At 54.9% G+C, this 16,212-nt stretch overlaps 2 protein-coding genes across 12 annotated transcripts in view; one reads left to right on the forward strand and one right to left on the reverse strand.

Moving 5' to 3' along the window:
- Positions 1-234: 234 nt before the first annotated feature.
- SEC22B (SEC22 homolog B, vesicle trafficking protein) lies at positions 235-8,206 on the reverse strand. Its single transcript, XM_054165619.1, has 5 exons — positions 8,072-8,206; positions 7,676-7,785; positions 2,421-2,581; positions 1,939-2,085; positions 235-1,189 (listed from the first exon to the last, which is right to left on the reverse strand). Exons 1-5 carry the CDS (start codon positions 8,144-8,146, stop codon positions 1,035-1,037), a joined length of 648 nt encoding a protein of 215 aa, XP_054021594.1. The 5' UTR covers positions 8,147-8,206; the 3' UTR covers positions 235-1,034.
- A 378-nt stretch (positions 8,207-8,584) lies between these two features.
- The window catches only part of PACS2 (phosphofurin acidic cluster sorting protein 2), an 82,342-nt gene continuing 74,714 nt past the window's right edge, over positions 8,585-16,212 (forward strand). For all 11 annotated transcript variants that reach the window (XM_054165071.1, XM_054165076.1, XM_054165072.1 and 8 more), the window contains exon 1: positions 8,585-8,756. In XM_054165071.1, the coding sequence (XP_054021046.1) occupies positions 8,629-8,756 (128 nt within the window). In that variant the 5' untranslated portion in view covers positions 8,585-8,628. The remainder of the gene's footprint in view (positions 8,757-16,212) is intronic.

A 16,212-nucleotide genomic window follows, 5' to 3' on the forward strand; every position in this document is an offset into this window, starting at 1 on the left:
ACAGGAAAAAAAGGTGGTGTTTCCAAAGGCTTCCCTGTTCTGAAGCCATCCTTTGGAATCCTTCATCCATGTCAAGCTTTCTCCAGGGAAACACTGCCTTTTCTTCACAACATTCAGAGTTTGGGGTTTTTTGGTTGTTTTGTGAGGGAACAAGGGAGGAAGAAAACAAGCACCCAGAGAGGAAATGCTGGCAGTTTGGACAGAGTTACTAAAGAACCAAACCAAAGAGGAAATAAAGTAGTGAATCTGCAGATTGGAGGGGAAGGTCTGGAGTGCTGCCACAGCCTGCACCGTGCCTGCTCCACAGCACCGAGTTACACAGCCTGTTCACATGGAGACAAAGCCTCACACACAGCTGTCAGGAGAGGGAAAGTGGACACTTACAAATCTGTAGTTTAATTTTGTAGGAATCAGTAAGACAGAAGCTTCTCCTTGCCCCTCCTAGTACTACACAAAGTATTTTAAGGCATAATTTAACATCCATTTCTTCCTAAAGCAGGTGGAAGTGTAACAAGCCAAGATGTCAGCCAGAGAACTCAAGGGTAGCTACGCTGACAGAGGTGAAAGCTTTCCTATGTACAGTGCGGATTGGCCTTCGGGCAGGGGAGTCTTGTCTTTAAAAAACAAGGAAGAAAAGAACTGCAGACCCAGCTTCTAAAAAAAGCCAACATTGCCAACACAAGGAATGTTCATTAGAGTCCAGTTCCCACCAGAGCTACTCAACAGGAGGAGGTTTGAGGCGATGATGCTAAACTGCACTGACCGCTCCCAGAGCGCGCCCCGGGGAAGGGGCAGACCCCTGCAGTACCCCAGTGCAGAGAGCCTCCGAGGAACAGCCTGCAGCCAACAAGCCTTTAACCTACTGGCAGGCTTCAGGAAGAGGTGCAGCAGCCAGCTGGCACCTCACAATTTCAGGACTCTCCGGTCAAGGTGATGGTCCTGGGTGGATTCTAATGCACATCCCCCGTGAGCAGTGTCCTGCACACATACACCTGCCAGGCTGCTGGCTTTCCCTCTTCGTGAGTGCAGCTGCCTCACAGCCACCAGAACCTCACATAAACGATCAGCATGATGAAGAACACAGCCACAGCTGCCAGCTTGGCGTAGGTGGAACGCATGTTCAGGTACTTGGCGTCCTGGCGGTACTTCTTGGACAAGCTGGACAGGTTGTTGGCCTTGGAATCAAGAGCTGTGAAGGGGAGAAAGAAGACAGAACAAGAGAAGTTCAATGTTAACCCAACCAGATGGTTCCCAAATGCTGCATTAGCTGTACAAGTTTCTCCAGAGCAGCTGCCAGCGTGGCAGTGCTCTAGTCCCTGTCCTGCTGGGATGAGACCCGCTCAGGCTGCTGAGATGCTGCTCTTGCCTCAAAGAAGTTCCAGTACTTGCCAGGTGCTTTGGGATGCAACTGATCCAATTGAAACACCCCCTGAGTACATCCATGGCTCTTCTCAGGAGGCTTTAGAATCAGAACTGTCAGGGTTGGAAGGGACCTCAAGGCTCAGCCAGCTCCAACCCCCTGCCATGGCCAGGGACACCTCACACCACAGCAGGTTGCTCACAGCCACATCCAGCCTGGCTGCAAACACCTCCAGGCAGGAGGCTGCCACCACCTCCCTGGGCAGCCTGTGCCAGGCTCTCACCACCCTCCTGGGGAACAACTTCTTCCTCACATCCAATCTCCATCTCCCCATTTCTAGTTTTGCTCCATCCCCCCCAGTCCTATCCCTCCCTGACACCCTCAGAAGTCCCTCCCCAGCTTTCTTGGAGCCCCCTTCAGGTACTGGAAGGCCACAAGAAGGTGGTCTCCTCTTCTCCAGACTGAGTAGCCCCAAATCTCTCTAGGTATTAGCAAGCCTTCCCCTCTGGTATGCTCTGCTCACCCAGCTGACTGATGGGGCAAGGAACCCTACAGCCAACACTGGCCACTCCATGTACCTGAGAGAGCCTCTCCTCGCTGCAAGACTTCCTCGATGTTGGCCACCATGATCCTCTGCACGTCCTGCAGCTCCGTGTTGATGGAGCCCAGGTTCCTCCTCGCCCGACTATCAATGTAGAGCTTCTTGGTTTTCTGGATGTAGGTGTCTGCAACAAGAGTGGGCAATCAGAGGGGATCTCACCTACAAGAGAGCAGCCTGGCTGCTGAGGCAGTGCAAGCATTGCTGAGACAGCCAGCAGGCTGCTTGCAAATGTTTACTGGAGCAAAGCCAAGAGACTCAAAGCAGGAAATCTGAATCAAAGGGCATCTATCATTCCCCTGCTGATTCTCTACTCCCTTGCTCAAAACATCTGTTTCTCCAGTCCCAGAAGGCTGAACTTTCAATTCCATAGGCCAAGCTGGAGAAGATCCCGTGGCTGCTACTCCCCTCCCAGCCCCCCCCAGGAGATTTCCTAGTCAGCCCCAAGCAGAGGCACCTCACCAAACTCAATGAAGGAGTACGGCCTGGAGACCGTCGGCACCTTCTTGCCGTGCTGCTCATCGAACTCTGAGTTCAAGTCCTCCAGATATGCAAAGGCCAGCTTTTTGGGGAATGCAGCTTCACACAGGACCAGGTAGCACACTCCTTTCTCAATGATGTAGCTAAAGGAACAGCAGAGAGAGGGTTAAGCCATTTTGAACCGATCCCTACATACCTTAATTCCGCCGAGGCAATGAGAACTGGGCACAGGGACTGCCAGTTTGCCATCCCTGGATCAGCTCCAAACCTTCCTGCACAGTAATGGCTTCTTTTTTCTTTACCTAAAATAAGCTTTCTGGTAGCCTCCAGCCCCTACACCCATGCCAACATGCCTGAGCTGTGACTTCCCCAGCACACCAGCTGCCCTGTAAGTCTCATTGCTTACCAGAACACCAGCACGAGTTCTCGGTTTGGAGAGGGGAAAAACAGGAGGGTGTCCTCCTTCCCTCCTTCCCTCAGAGGGAGGGATTACAGCAAAGCTCTTGCAGAGCAGGGTGCCTGAGGCATGCAAGGGGGAAACTCTGCCATGAGATTAGAACACACAAGAATTTGGACTGAGGGAGCTAAAAAGCCACCCAGTGACAGCCAGCTCCCACCTTCCACTGCAGAAGGCTGAGTATCCCCCCCAGCCCCCAGTGTCAGCCTGTTGGGAAGGTGTCTCTATCCACATGTGACCTCAAGAGCAGCTGGCAAAAAATACTGGTGCTAGATGGGTTCTGGTGACTTCCCCAGAGGTTTGCCACGGGCAGTAACAACTGTGCTGCCAGCTCTCCAGCTATGCTGCTAGGAGTTCCAAACCAGACACTGAACAGGAGCTGCTCTTGCTGTACAATGCTGCTTGGTTTGTTCAACAGCTGAACACACAGAGACTCTTCTCCTCTCCTTCCCCCACCAGCCCTTCCCCACTGCAGCTAATCTGTATTTGTTTGCAGGGGTTTAGTGCTGTTTAGTTTCAGGGTGAGCTCCAGTGCCTCTGGCAGCACCAAGATCAGAGGCCTCTCCTTATAATTCAGCTAAAACCCCTACTGAAGTAAGAGATAAGATAGAACCAATCTTCACATTATGTAGGCTCTGCTACAGCCACCTGCTGCTGCACATCCCCAGCTACCTTTTGCTCCTTATTTAGCCAACAGAAATATAAAGGCAAGAGGACCAAACCCAAAGTGGAGACAGCAGACAGCCCTGCACGCACTTCTGAATGTTCACCTCCATTATGCAGGGTGGGACTGGAATGCTGCTTCCCTCTTGCCTCCCTTTGTGCACAATGGCACTCTGCAGCAGCCCAGTGAGCAGAAAGGGTCAGAGTGTACTGAAGAACTGCCCCAGCCATGCAGCCACAGTAGTGAAGGAAGCAGCTTAACATCTGCATCTGGCTTACCAAAGAACTTCTCCCTCACTCTGCTTTTCCTCACAGTGCCCAACAGGTCCAGGTGCTTTGAACTAGTCACCCTCAACTTGTTTCTGGCCTCAGGAGTATCCATCTCTCTTCCCCTTATATGGCCCATCAGCATTCAAGTAAAAACTGGTCCAGCCCAACCAGAAGCAAGAAACTCCAGCTGCTATAATCCATGGCCCCTGGGTGCAGAGAGGGGCCACAAAAATGATCAGAGGGCTGGAGCACCTCTCCTGTGAAGACAGGCTGAGGGTTGGGATTGTTCAGCCTGGAGAAAAGGTGGATCCAGGGAGACCTTATATCAGCCTTTGGGTACCTGAAAGGGGCCTGCAATAAGGCTGGGGAGGAACTTTGCAAGGGCATGGAGCACTAGGACAAAGGGCAATGCTTTTAAACTGGAGCAGGCTGGATTAGGACATTAGGAAGAAGCTCTTTATTGTGAGGGTGGTGGAGCACTGGGAGAGGTTGCCCAGGGAGTTGGTGGAGGCCCTGTCCCCAAAGACATTCAAGGTCAGGTTTGGTGGGGCTCTGAGTGACCTGATCTAGCTGGGATGTTCCTGCTTACTGCAGGGGGGGTGCACTGGATAACCTCTAGGTGTCCCTTCCACCCCAGTGCATTCTGTGATGCTCTGACTCTCACTCCTGCACTCTGTGCCTGCCTCCAAGCCCCAGCACAGCTCCCCTGCACCAACCTCTCAGTGCTGTACAAGGTGCAGGCACTGCTGTGTGCCACTGCTGACTCCTGCACTCTGGAGTTCTGCATGCTGAGTACAGCCAGCAGGCTTCTTGTCCTTATCTTGGATCCTTTTTGAGAGAGAAAAGCTTTATCCTGGGAACAGCAGCAGAGGCCAAGGGTTGCTTTCAACATGACAGGTAAGAGGACCTTCAGCCATTCACCAGCCAAAGGTCAACTACTGACAGCACAGCAGACTCCACTGTGTTTCAGTACAGCAGTGTGCACAGTGCTGTCCCTGAAAGGGTGACACAGCTTTTGGAGCCAAAGTCTAAACATTACAGTTGACAGAAGCCACCTCAGCAGTCAGTGTAAGCTTCACATTTCAGCAAGACTGGGCTCCTCTCTGCACTGATCAAGCTAAAAACCTCCAGCATCACCTCAGCAAGTTCAGCAACATCCTTAGCCACACTTCCAACCTACACACCACTAACTGCTCTCACCCTGGGTTGTGCTGCCCTCAGCAGTCAGAGCTCTGGTTTGGCAGAAAACCTGATGTGCTGCATCACCAAACAGCATGGCCAGCAGGCAGCATCATTTTAAACCAACCCTCAAACTCCTGTTCCCTCTCCTCACTGCACTGCTACCACAGCAGGTTTCCTGGGCAGGGGGAAGCTGTGGTCGTTTGAGGCTGTGCCTTTAAGAACAAACACTGCTGGAACACACTGGCTGATGTTTTTGGTACTAGAACCAAAACATTCTGATATTCTAAACGAATTTCATTGGTTGATAAACAAAAATTCAGCTTTAGATTGTGAAGCGGTTGGAAAATTTTTTCCTCAGTTCAGTTGGGTTTGGAAGTTGGGGGAGTTGGGTGTTTCAGCCTGTTCTCCCTGCCTGCTTCTTCTGCGAACTGCTGGACTTGGCCTTCAGATAAGCAAACACTAATCCTGCATGGGCTTTTGAAGCTTGCTAACAACTCTTTTCCTTAGTAACTTGCCTTTCTCTCTCTCTAACCCCTTTTTGGGGAAAAAGGGAGGTAAGGGGGGGAGAGAGGGGGTTCCAAAGAGGGGATCCCTCCCTGAGGGAGGGATTTTTGTTGTGTTATTTGTCTTTGCTGTGTATTTCTGTGTATATATTGTAAATACCTGTATATATTGTGTTATATATAACCTGCTTTCCATATATGCTTGTAAATATATAGCTGTTGCTCTTCGACTGAGTTAGCTGTGGTTTCTTACTCTGTGGAGGAGGGAGAGCTAAGCCCTCTCTCAACCTACCACAGAAGCTTAGGCTTGATCTTAGCAGGAAGCTCTTCCCAGACAGAGAATTGCCCTTTGGAGTGTGCTGCCCAGGGAGGGGGTGGGGTCAGCATCCCTGGAGGTGTTTAAGAGCAGCCTGGATGAGGCACTCAGTGCCATGGTCTGGTTGCTTAGTTGGGGTTGGGTGATTGGCTGGACTTGGTGATCTTGGAGGTCTCTTCCAACCTGGCTGATTCTGTGATACCCTTTTCATACAGGTCCCACCTTAGGAAAGGGATATCAGTGGAGTGCTTTGCAGCAGCAGCTGTCAGTTCCTGTGGGACTCATCTAGGGACCAACTCAATGCAGAAGGAGAAATGCTTCTTTTCCTGCTTCTCTGCCAGCCAGGTAACCTGGCTGCTGCTCTGAGCCAGCTGTCAGAACATGAGCTAGCCCAAGCCCTCCTGCCTTGTCAGAACCAGGGACATTTACAGCCACCATCAGGAGGCTTCCATTTCCTGGGCACTGCAAGTTGTGCAACTCCCCAGCTACTGGCCTGCTTGCCTCATGGGTAATCCACATGGCCTCTTTCCCAAGGCTTCACTGCCAGCCAGAGCTAAAGGCCTGCAGGGCCATGGAAACACTGAAAACCAGAGGTTTTAAATTCTGGAAAGGTTTTAGCTTCTGGAAAGAAGACAAAGCAGTGCAGCACTTTGCAGTTAGCACCAGCAAAAACACCCAAACCCAGCAGGAGATAGGGATGGCCACACTATTTCAATCAGGGCCACCCTCTGACCACCAGAGCTCTCTGTGACAGGCAACCAGAAGCCAAGAGAAAGAAACAATAGAATGAAAAAGTGTTGTCAGAGTCATCACACTTAAGCCAGCCACAAGAAAAGCTGCCCTCAAACCCACATGGCTTGTGACAGGGGCTGCCCTTCCAAGAAACTCCTGTCCCTGTCTTTTCATGCTGCTGAACTCCTGAAGAAAGGGACAGGGCAGGGGATCTGCTACAGGGCCCTTGCTGTAGAAGCAGAGGCCTAAAGTCAACCTTGCCCTGCATTCAAAGGCCATCCTCCCACTCACCCAGCCACATAAAGACACACCTGGTCACCAGGGCTTAGGAAGTGAGAGGGAGCTCACTGGCAGTGGCACAGCAGAAGCAGTGCCAAGCACAAAACATCCTGATGCATCTCTGCCAACACTGCAGAGCATTGTCTCAGTGCCCTCATGTGGCACCTGAGCTCAGAGACTTCCCACATAATCCCTTCTGGTAATAGCATAATACCTACTGCTGACAAGATCCTGCACTGCTTGATTTCTCCAGCACTGTCCAGCTAGGTTAATGTGTGCTATGGAAAGAGCTAAGCACACTCAATGCATTTGGCAACAAGACTGGATGTACAAGATGAAGAGTTGGGCAGATGCTAAGGAAACAAACCACCTCAGAGATACTCCATATGCTTGTAAACAAGAAGCTGAAGCACAGAAAGGAGATATAGAGAGGGAAGGCTAGCACAAGAGGATCTCACAGTGGTACTGCCCAACTGGTTTTCCCAAGACTCCTGATTCTGAACAGATGCAAGATGTTGGAGGCACAGAAGACACTCTGAAGGTATCTTGGAGAGTGCAAACAGACAAATCTTCAGGGGCACAGAACTGCATGGTCTCCAGCAAAGGCAGAACTATGAGCCTGGCTGAAAAACACATGCCAGGTAGCTGTGCCAAGTAACAACTCACTTGCCCTCCACTGCAAGCAGCTCCTGCCTTGTGGCTAGCAGGGCAGAGAGCTCATTGACTCAGCCCCTCTCAGACAATCCAGTCTGTAACAAAGGCTCACTCGGAAGTGTCCTCACTTCATTCCACGACGGCAAGAGCCTGCTGTCCCACGGCACCTACAGGTACTTACTGGAAAGCCATGGCTCCTGCCTCCAGAGTGCATCTCGTGGGGGACTGATCGTTCAGCTTGCGGAAGAGCTGCTTCGCTTGGCTCTGGTATTGCTGCAGATCGCGGCCTGACTGAGAAGGGAGAACGAGCCGTTGGGGGCAGCTCTCGTGGGAGAGACACTGCCGGCCCGCAGGCAGGGGGAGAGTCCCGGGCGGGGGGCCCCGAGGGGACGAGGAGCAGCCCAACAGCACAGACGCCGCTCCCGCTCCCCACTCGCGACCACCGGGCGGGAATTGCTTCTACGAGAACCGCTCTGCTTGTGAGCCGGGGCCGCGGGGACCCCGCGGGGACCCCGCTGGACGGGCCTCACCCGTGCCTCACCGCCACACCGCGCCGACCCCCCGCCCGCGCCCCCACCTGCTCGTCCTCCTGCATGGAAGCGGCCAGCGGGAGCCCGTCCGCCACGCGGGCGATCATCGTGAGCAGCACCATCTCCGCGCCCGGCCGCGGCCCGCCCGCCGCTCAGCCCCGCGCTGGCGCCCGCCGCCTGCCCCTGCCCCTGCCACGGAGCTGGCCGGAAGCTGCCGTTGCCACATCCGGTCCCGCCGCCGCCAGCACCACGAGCGCTTCCGGCCGCGCCCCGGGAAACGGCCCGGGCGGCAACACCACCCCGCCGCTAAGCGGCCGCAGCGAGGCAGGGGGAAAGCGAAGCAGCGCCGGGCGCGGCTACATCCCGACCCCGGACACGCCCCCCGCGCACGGACACGCCCCCGACACGAAACCCCGCCCACCTCAAGAATCCTCCCCCATAACTAGCCCCGCCCCCCTGGCTCCGCCCGATCGAGCCCCCACCGTGATTTCGCCCCGCCCCGGCCAGCCCCACCCTTTCGCACGTGACGCCCCCCGCCGGGGCGGGGCCGGGCGGCGGCGCGAGCGGCGGCGGCGGCCGGTGGGCGCGCGCCAGGCCGGCAGCCATGGCGGCGGCGGCAGAACGGAGCCGCCTCAGCTTCCCCGGCGGCACCGGGGCCCTGGGGCGGCCCGTGCCTATGAACCTCTTCGCTACCTGGGAGATCGACGGCTCCAGCCCCAGCTGCGTTCCTAGGTAACGCTGGGCGGAACCTTCCCCTTAAGCGCCTCACGGGTGGGCGCGGGCCTCCGAGGCGCGACCCCGCGGGGTGCCGGGGGCTGCTCCCGCAGGCCCCTTTCCTCTGCGGCTCTGCCGTCCTTCTAGCAGTTGGAGGATCCGCTCCCTCCGCTCCGGGGTGCCCCATCCTTACGCTTACCGCAGTAATGGGCAGCGTTCCCCCGACCTTTGCTGAGGGCTCTTGGGTGGGTGGAGGATGCACCTCCAGAAGGGAGGGAGGGAGGGCTGCTTCCCGCTGTCAGCTCTGTGAGAGGGTCACCCTTGCAGCGTTTGAACGCATCCCCTCGACAAGGCTGCCTGGGCTGTGTGTTGGAGGCAGGCTTTGGGGTGTCGGGCTCCTTCTCACACCGGGTGGTGCTCCCCCCGCCTTGCCGTCCCGTGCTGAGTGCCCTGCTCGCGGGGCTTTGCCCGGTGGATGCCCCGCGGCAGTTGCCTCAGGGCGGGCAGCGGTTTCTCCGCTGCTGGCTTTTCACCTGCTCCCGGGCTGGGTTCTTTCTGCTGCTGGTGTGACACGCGGGTACCATCCCTGCCGGTGCCATTTTTAGCCTCTACGGGAGGGATCCCGTTCTTGGAGTTTCTCTGCAACTTGTGCCTTTCCAGCCCGGCTTTGGCAGCACGCCTTTGAGGATCTTAACGTGCCGAAGATGGATCTTGGAAACTCTCCTCTTTCCCTTTTTATTTTTAATGGAGACGCAGCATATGAGCAAACAGGGGAGCGGAGCCATTGGGCTGAGCTCACAGCAATGCAAAGCTTCGTAAGCTTTACAACCCCCACCCCCAAATCCCTTTTGTCTTCGGCACCATCCAGCTAGGGACTAGCAGCTTGCTTGTGAGAACAGTAACTGTCTTAGCCTAAACATCACCCCTAGCTGGAGTGCTTTGACAGCATGGGCAGGAAGGTAGCATGGGGCAGAAGACAACCCGAGTCCTGCAACTGTAGATGATCTTGGTTTGTAACAGTCCATCTGTGCTGACAGCACCTTGGAGTATCTGTTGGGCAGCAACTTTCTCCACTTTGGTCTTGTTTAGCCTTCTCTGCAGCAAGGGGTCTTGGAAAGGGACTGGCACCAAGGGGAACGTGCTCCTCCTCAAGGATTCTCTTTGTGGTGGAAGAGGTTGCCCATATGAGGGGAGCTGGAGGGGCAGTTGATGCACTTCCGATCTTTGTGCTGGATTCCAGTGCGGTTTGCATTGACCCTGCTGGTGTCCAGAGGACACGGAGGCCCTCTGGTGAGGCTGCTTTGAACCCTGTGCTCTCCGTTGCACTCCACTGCAGGAGGTGGTTGGCTTTCCACCCTTGTAGCAGTGCCTGTTACACTGACATCGGAACACCCAAAAGTGTCGTTGTCAAGGACTTTTAGTTCTGCATTATCATTTATGCTGATAGCTGCAGGGCTGAAAAAGAGCTCACAACGTAGCTTGCTTGTTTGCAAATCCACAGATGGCCAGAAAATGCAGTGTAAGGACACTGGCCCTGCCTTGGGCTAGTAGGGAATGGGGGAGGGGGGGGTGTGCACCTGCACAGGATCTGGCATTCAGGGTGGGTCCTGGGTACTCGAATTGCGTTGGGCTGGTGGGCAGCAGATTGCAGGCAGCTGCTCAGGGTGCTTGGAGGCAGCTGGGTGGTGCAAGGGACAGGTGGGTGTCTGGACAGGCAGGGTGGAACGGGGGCTTGAGAGGGCAGTGATGGAAGCTGTGAAGCAGGGGCTGGTTCAGGGGCTGAGATTGCATGCAGTACTGGGGCAACTGGGAGCTTCCTTCTAGGAGCACAGCTGTTCTGTGAGGTGGTTTGTGGGCAGTGCTGGGTCCCTCGGGATTCAGCCCCACGGTCACGGAGTCCAGGGCTATAGGCAGACATCCATCTGCTGCTGCTGAGCAGGGGGGCAGGTCTTTGCACAGCTCCTGCCCCATGTGGGCTGGGCAAGCACCCAAGGGCTGCATGCACGGTGCTGTGAGGGCAGGTCTGCATTTGTTGCAGTGGGTGCCAAGTGTTTTTTGTTACTCTGAAGCAAGGAGCAGCTGAGGCTGCAGCTTCTGCAGTGATGGGAGCCTGGCTGGTGGCGAGGTGTGTGCTGTGCTGCAGGTGCTGGGCACGCACTGGATGCTGTAGCAGCAGAGGAGGTGCTGGGCAGGAGCCTGGGTGCTTGGTTCTGTTGTTTCTAATCATTGAACGTCGTGTTTCGTGGCGCTGCATTTGGTCCATGCCTTGCATCTCATTACAGGCTTTGCAACAAACCTCTGCCAGGGAAGGAAGGAGTTGGGAAGCCTTTAGGGTTATACAACTGCCTCTGTGTTTTAAGTTTGTGCTGTAATGATTTTTCCTGTGGCACAGTGGCATTCTGTGTTTGAGTGAGAGAGCCCAGGATCAAAACTGTGTTGTGGGGAAACAAGATCCCAAATGAGCTGCTGTTCAAGCAGGAGGATGTGGAGGAGAGTGGGCCTTGGTGTGGCCAAGTACTGTGGAACTGCCTTGCTCTCTTCTGAGATCTCCACCATGTACAAGCTCCCCTTTGGGTTTCTGTTGACAGGACAGAGCTTCCTAGTTGAGGAGAGGCCTTAATTTGGCAGAAATGGGACTTAGGGAGCGTTGCCTCCTTCCCTTTTCTTTGTGGTACCGTAAATCTCACCCCATTTCTGAACAGTTTCTCCTGCAGTAAGCTGGTGCTGGAGGTGTTTGGGGCGAGCTGTGCCTGTGTTGCCCTAAATAGTGTGGGTGGGGATGGAGGTGGAGGGCCTCATGCAGATGTGGGGTGTGCTCCCCAGATGATGGCTGGGAGCTGGCCTGGGGAAGGGAGCTCTCTGCAGCACTGCTCTTCAGTGCACTCTGCCTTGGGGGGGATTTGCTGAAAGCCCGTTCAGCTTGGGTGGGGTGTCAGAGCTGGGTGCTCCCTTGGTGCATCTGTGGAACTTCCTTGTGTGAAAAGGCTGAGTCTAAACGTAAGGAGGAGTAGTGGTGAGGAGTTGTGGAGCTGTTCTGCAGTTGTGTTTTGAAGCAGACGTGAGGTTAGACCAAGCCTGCGCTGGTGTTGGGCTCTTGCTCTTCTGCCATTTGCAGAAATGATTTCCCTGTCTTGTCTTTTGTGTTTTTTCCATTCAGCACATACTGCTCCTGGGGCTCTGGAGCGTGGTGCCTCTGAGATGAAATGCTTTCTTTTAGTCATCCTAGCAGTGTGACTCAAACCATCTCACTGGCTGGGTGTAGCTGCTACATACCAGAGGACAGAGATGCCTACCTTCCCCTGCTGTCTGTTTCTTCTTTGCATGGAAATCTTTTGCTCTGGGGAAGGTTCCATGACTTAGAGGTCTGCCTGCCACCTGCACAACCTGTGTGAGATCTCCCTGCTCTGTGAGCTCTCTGCTGTGGTTACTTCACAATGAACAGTGAGAACTATTCTGTGGGGTTTGGTATTTGCTTTTTTTCCTTCCCAAAGTCTTGATGAAGCTGTGGGTGTGGATGGCAGGATGCTGGACCATCCCATCTTGAAGGAGACAGCACTGTGAGAAGGCTGTCTGGAGGAAGGGTGGTCCTAGAGAGAAAGTTTTGTTGGATGGAGGTCTGCTGGAGCAAGGGAAGGCAAAGGTTGGTGCTGCCCTTCAGAACAGGCTTGGGGTTGGGCTACTGCCTTAATTGTCTCACAGAATAAAGAAGTTCCTGCTCATGTTTCAACTTTAAAGTGAAGTTGAGCATATTGAGACCAAGCTGCACATGGAGCAGATGTGACCTGGTATCACTTGGAGATACAAAGGGAGCTTGTGGAACAGACCTGGGACAGAATGGTGGTGGAGGTGCAAGGCTGTTCACAGGGCACTGCCTAAGCGCTTGACGTGCTGGCTCTGCTCTGCAGTTTGCCTGCTGGCTGAGGAGATGTGAAGAGAATCCATCCTCGTGCTCCAGACTCAAATAGGAGGTTGCTGGTGCAGGCATGCTGCATGCTCAGCCTGCTGTGGGATGGCCTTGCAGCAGTCAGACATCCACACCACCCCTGGTGTGGACATCCCCAGGGCAATGCAAACTGCTGGGGGTGAGGCTTGAGAGTCACAGCGGCTGAGCGGACCCCAGCAGTCTGCCGTGTGCTCCCCTCCCCGGGCCAGCTCCCGTCTTCTTCCTCTGCTCTGCCTGGCACTTTGCTGTGGGTTAGTGTGTTGCAGTGGTTTGCAGTCTGTGAGTGTGTGAAGGTGGCTGATGTGTGAGCAGGAGGGGCACAGTGAGGAGCAGTGGGGCCTGGAGCCGCTCTAGCGATGGGCATGGGCCCTGGCCCAGGGCTGGGGGGGCTGTGACCTGCATGAAGTCCATGGCTGGCCCTTCTCTGTGAGGGTTTGCTGCAAATGTGCTCAGCAGGGTGAGGCTTTGCCTCTTGGGATGAGGGATGCATGCCTGCCCTGGGAATGGGAACCTCTCTTGGCCAGGGAAAGCGTGCTGTGGCCTGGCTTGAGCTACAGCCCCGTTGTGCAGAGAGTACTGCCAGGGTAATGGTTGTGGTGGGGTGGTGCTACATGATTGGAAACGCTGATCAGTTGAGGTGGGGAGCGGTGTTAATTGAAATGGAACCACCTTAGCCTCCTGGGCTGTGGGTGTGCTAACATTTAAGAGAGAACTCCTGGCTGTTGGGCTAACTGCTGGCACGTCCCTCGGGAGCTGGTAAGACTTTGGGTCTCTTTTGGGATTTTGGAGGCTTGGCTTTGACTTGGCTTGCACAGCACCGAAGAAGATTGGCTGCAAATGAGTGCACTCCATAGACCTTAGACAACAAATGGCTGAGGCTGTGCTGCAGGAGGAAAGGCAGTGGAGGTGCCCAGGGGCCAGAACCAGCCCCTTTAGATGCAGAGTCTAGAAATCCTGCTTCTCCTCCTTAGCCTTCATGGAAGAGACCCAGAGCAAACTAACTTTCCTTCGAGCGGGATGCAGCCATCCCATAGTGCTCCCCGTGTCAGTCCCAGTCAGTTACTGCCAAGTGTGTTGCTTGGTGTGGTTCTGCTGAATGCAATTTGAACTCTTGTGCTTGGTAGGGAAAAAATCGTTCTGTGGAGGCCGAGTGGTTTGTTGGAGGCCAGCTTCCAGGGGGACCTATTCTGAGTTACCTTTTGGCTGACCGAGGTGAAGCTTGTGCACGTCAGGCACCCTGCTGGCAGGGCTCAGACTCCGAGCTGCGTGTGAAAGGGCTCTGGCTGTAGCTTTGCACACGCCCGGTGCAGAGCCGTGTTGGGAGTGGGCAGGAAGGGCCTGCCCCCAAGAGAAGATGCTCAGGGACCTTCCCTTTGTGCTCCCTGGCAGGTCTGGCCTGTGCTGCAGCTGCCTGTCAGGAGAGGAAAGCTCTGTCAGTCATTCTCCAGCTCTCACCAGCTCTGAGCATGCAGATGATTTCTGTGGCAAGCTTGTGGCTGTATCAAATTAGCTATGAACTGATTTGCATAATAGATTAATCAACCAGCAACAAAACATCCCTCTTTTCTGCCAAGAGGAGAAAAGCACCGGCTGGGCTGTTACAAGAGGCCATTGTGTTCCTTGCCACCCTTAATCTCTTTCTCCAGGAGCACTGGCTGCTTTGCCCCGGGCAGGAAGCCGGCCTGCTCGCTGCCTTTATTCACCTCTCCTCTTGGCAGCTCTTCCCAATTCTTCTGGGCCACATTTTGCCACCGTTATGGTGACCTTCGGGGGGGTATTTCCTATGGAACCCAGGGCTCCCTGCCAAGCCATTCTGTACTGCTAGGTCCTCCATTCTTAGCCTTTGCCTTTCCACTGACTTAGAGAAGAGAGCAGAGCTCCTCTGGGCTCTGGTGTGCCTCCAGAAGCGCTGCGTTGCCTGGCGAGCAGGAGGGAGCCTCAGCGTGAGTGGGCAGCAGCTGGTCACTCTGTTCTTCCTGTGCTTCTACCTCGCTGCAGGCCAACAATGTGAATTGCCCAACCTGTACAGGGCCCTCCTGTAGCTCCAGATGTGACATCTGTGTGTCCTTGCTTGGTTGCAAAACGTCTCCCCCCCAGCAGTGCTGGGGGAGTCTCCGTCCGTCCGCATCCTAGCGCGGGTGGTAAGAGGCTTAGCTGCCTAATTGAATGTGATAGTGTGAAGCTCCTCTCATGGTGAGCTTTAATTGGATTATAGCACTGCACAGGGATGGGGAGGCTCGCAGGGCACACAGCCAGCTTCACAAGGAGACAGTGGATCCTTGCTAATCACTCCTTCGCTTAAAACAACGAGTTGCCTGGAGGGCTGTGCGGGGCAGGGCCCAGCCGGTGGCCCTGGGGAAGAAATCCTCACCCCCCAGGGTCACTGCTAAGTCCTGCACATGTCCACCCTGTCCTCGGGGCCAGTGCAGCTGGAGCAGCAGGTCTGCAGGTCTGCCTGAGGAGCCTGAGTCTTGGGAAGCTCTTGTGTTTGGGGAAGCAGCGGTGTGGGCTCTCTTGCGTGCTGGAGTCTGGAGCCCATTTCCTTCTCTAGAACCGCTTCAGCCTTTCCTGCAGCACTTTGTGTGGTCGTGTCCCTTGTCACCAGCTGTGCTGTACTTCTGAGGTTGTTCCTTTCCATGTAGCAGCTGCAGTTCTGCAGACCAGTCTGGCTTCCAGAGCAGTTTCGTGCAGGGCAGTAACTGGTTCTGATCAGGAGCTCAGATGGCAGTGCTGGACCTCCCCTGCTCCAGAAGACAAGCAATCTGATTTGTAATGTGTACAGCAGACACAAAAGTCAGAGCAGTTTGTAGGCTGTGAAGTTTGCTTGGTGGAGTCTCTGGTGAGGGTCTGCAAGGCAGGAGGTGTGCTGCTGCTTGGCTGGCCCGGTGGGATGCCTGGTGGCACCTTGGCAGCACCTGTGTTTTGGGGGCAGCTCCTGGGGGCTGTGTGCTTTGTGCCTGCCTGAGCTGCCTGCACTGGAAGTGAGAGTGTTTGTTTTGCTGATGTTTCAGGACAGTCTGAGATCTGCAGAGCTGCTCAGATCTTATTTCAGAAGAGTTGTCAAGGAAAATAGCATTTGTTCCTCTGTAAGCAGGCAGATTAGCCTAGAATACCAGCTTTGATCTTGTGCACAGGGTGCTGCTCATCCCTGCCCTCTCTGCTGCTTTGGAGAGCTGTCTCACAGATGCTTGACCATGCTGAAAAATGCCCCCAGGACAGTGTGTGCCACATGGGCAGGGAACAGCACCCAGACACTGAGTGCTTTGGGTCCACTCGCCCTGTTTCCTGCAGAGGCTTCTCTGAGCTGTACTGAAGTGAAGGAAACAACTGTGATCACTTTGCTGACAGCCTGGCCGCCTTTTCCCTGCTGCTCTGGGTGGGACCTCCTCCCCCCGAGCTGTAGCTGGGTCTAAAGGTAAAACAATTCCCCTCTCCTACTCATTCACCTTTCTGGCAGTGAGGTGCTCTGGAGCTTGGAGGAGGTTAAGTGCAAGGGAGGAGGGAAGTGGGAACATTGGTGTTGGACCAAAA

Source organism: Dryobates pubescens, chromosome 11, assembly GCF_014839835.1.
Source record: "Dryobates pubescens isolate bDryPub1 chromosome 11, bDryPub1.pri, whole genome shotgun sequence".
NCBI lineage: Eukaryota > Metazoa > Chordata > Aves > Piciformes > Picidae > Dryobates > Dryobates pubescens.

What these genes read in the sequence shown, in the direction of transcription:
- SEC22B (XM_054165619.1), bottom strand. Translation starts at nt 8,146, where the DNA reads ATGGTGCTGCTCACGATGATCGCCCGCGTGGCGGACGGGCTCCCGCTG. An exon ending in CCATGCAGGAGGACGAGCAG is followed by an intron (nt 7,786 to 8,071) that starts GTGGGGGCGCGG and finishes CTCCCTTCTCAG; the next exon opens with TCAGGCCGCGATCTGCAGCA. An exon ending in GCGAGGAGAGGCTCTCTCAG is followed by an intron (nt 1,190 to 1,938) that starts GTACATGGAGTG and finishes TCCCCTTCACAG; the next exon opens with CTCTTGATTCCAAGGCCAAC.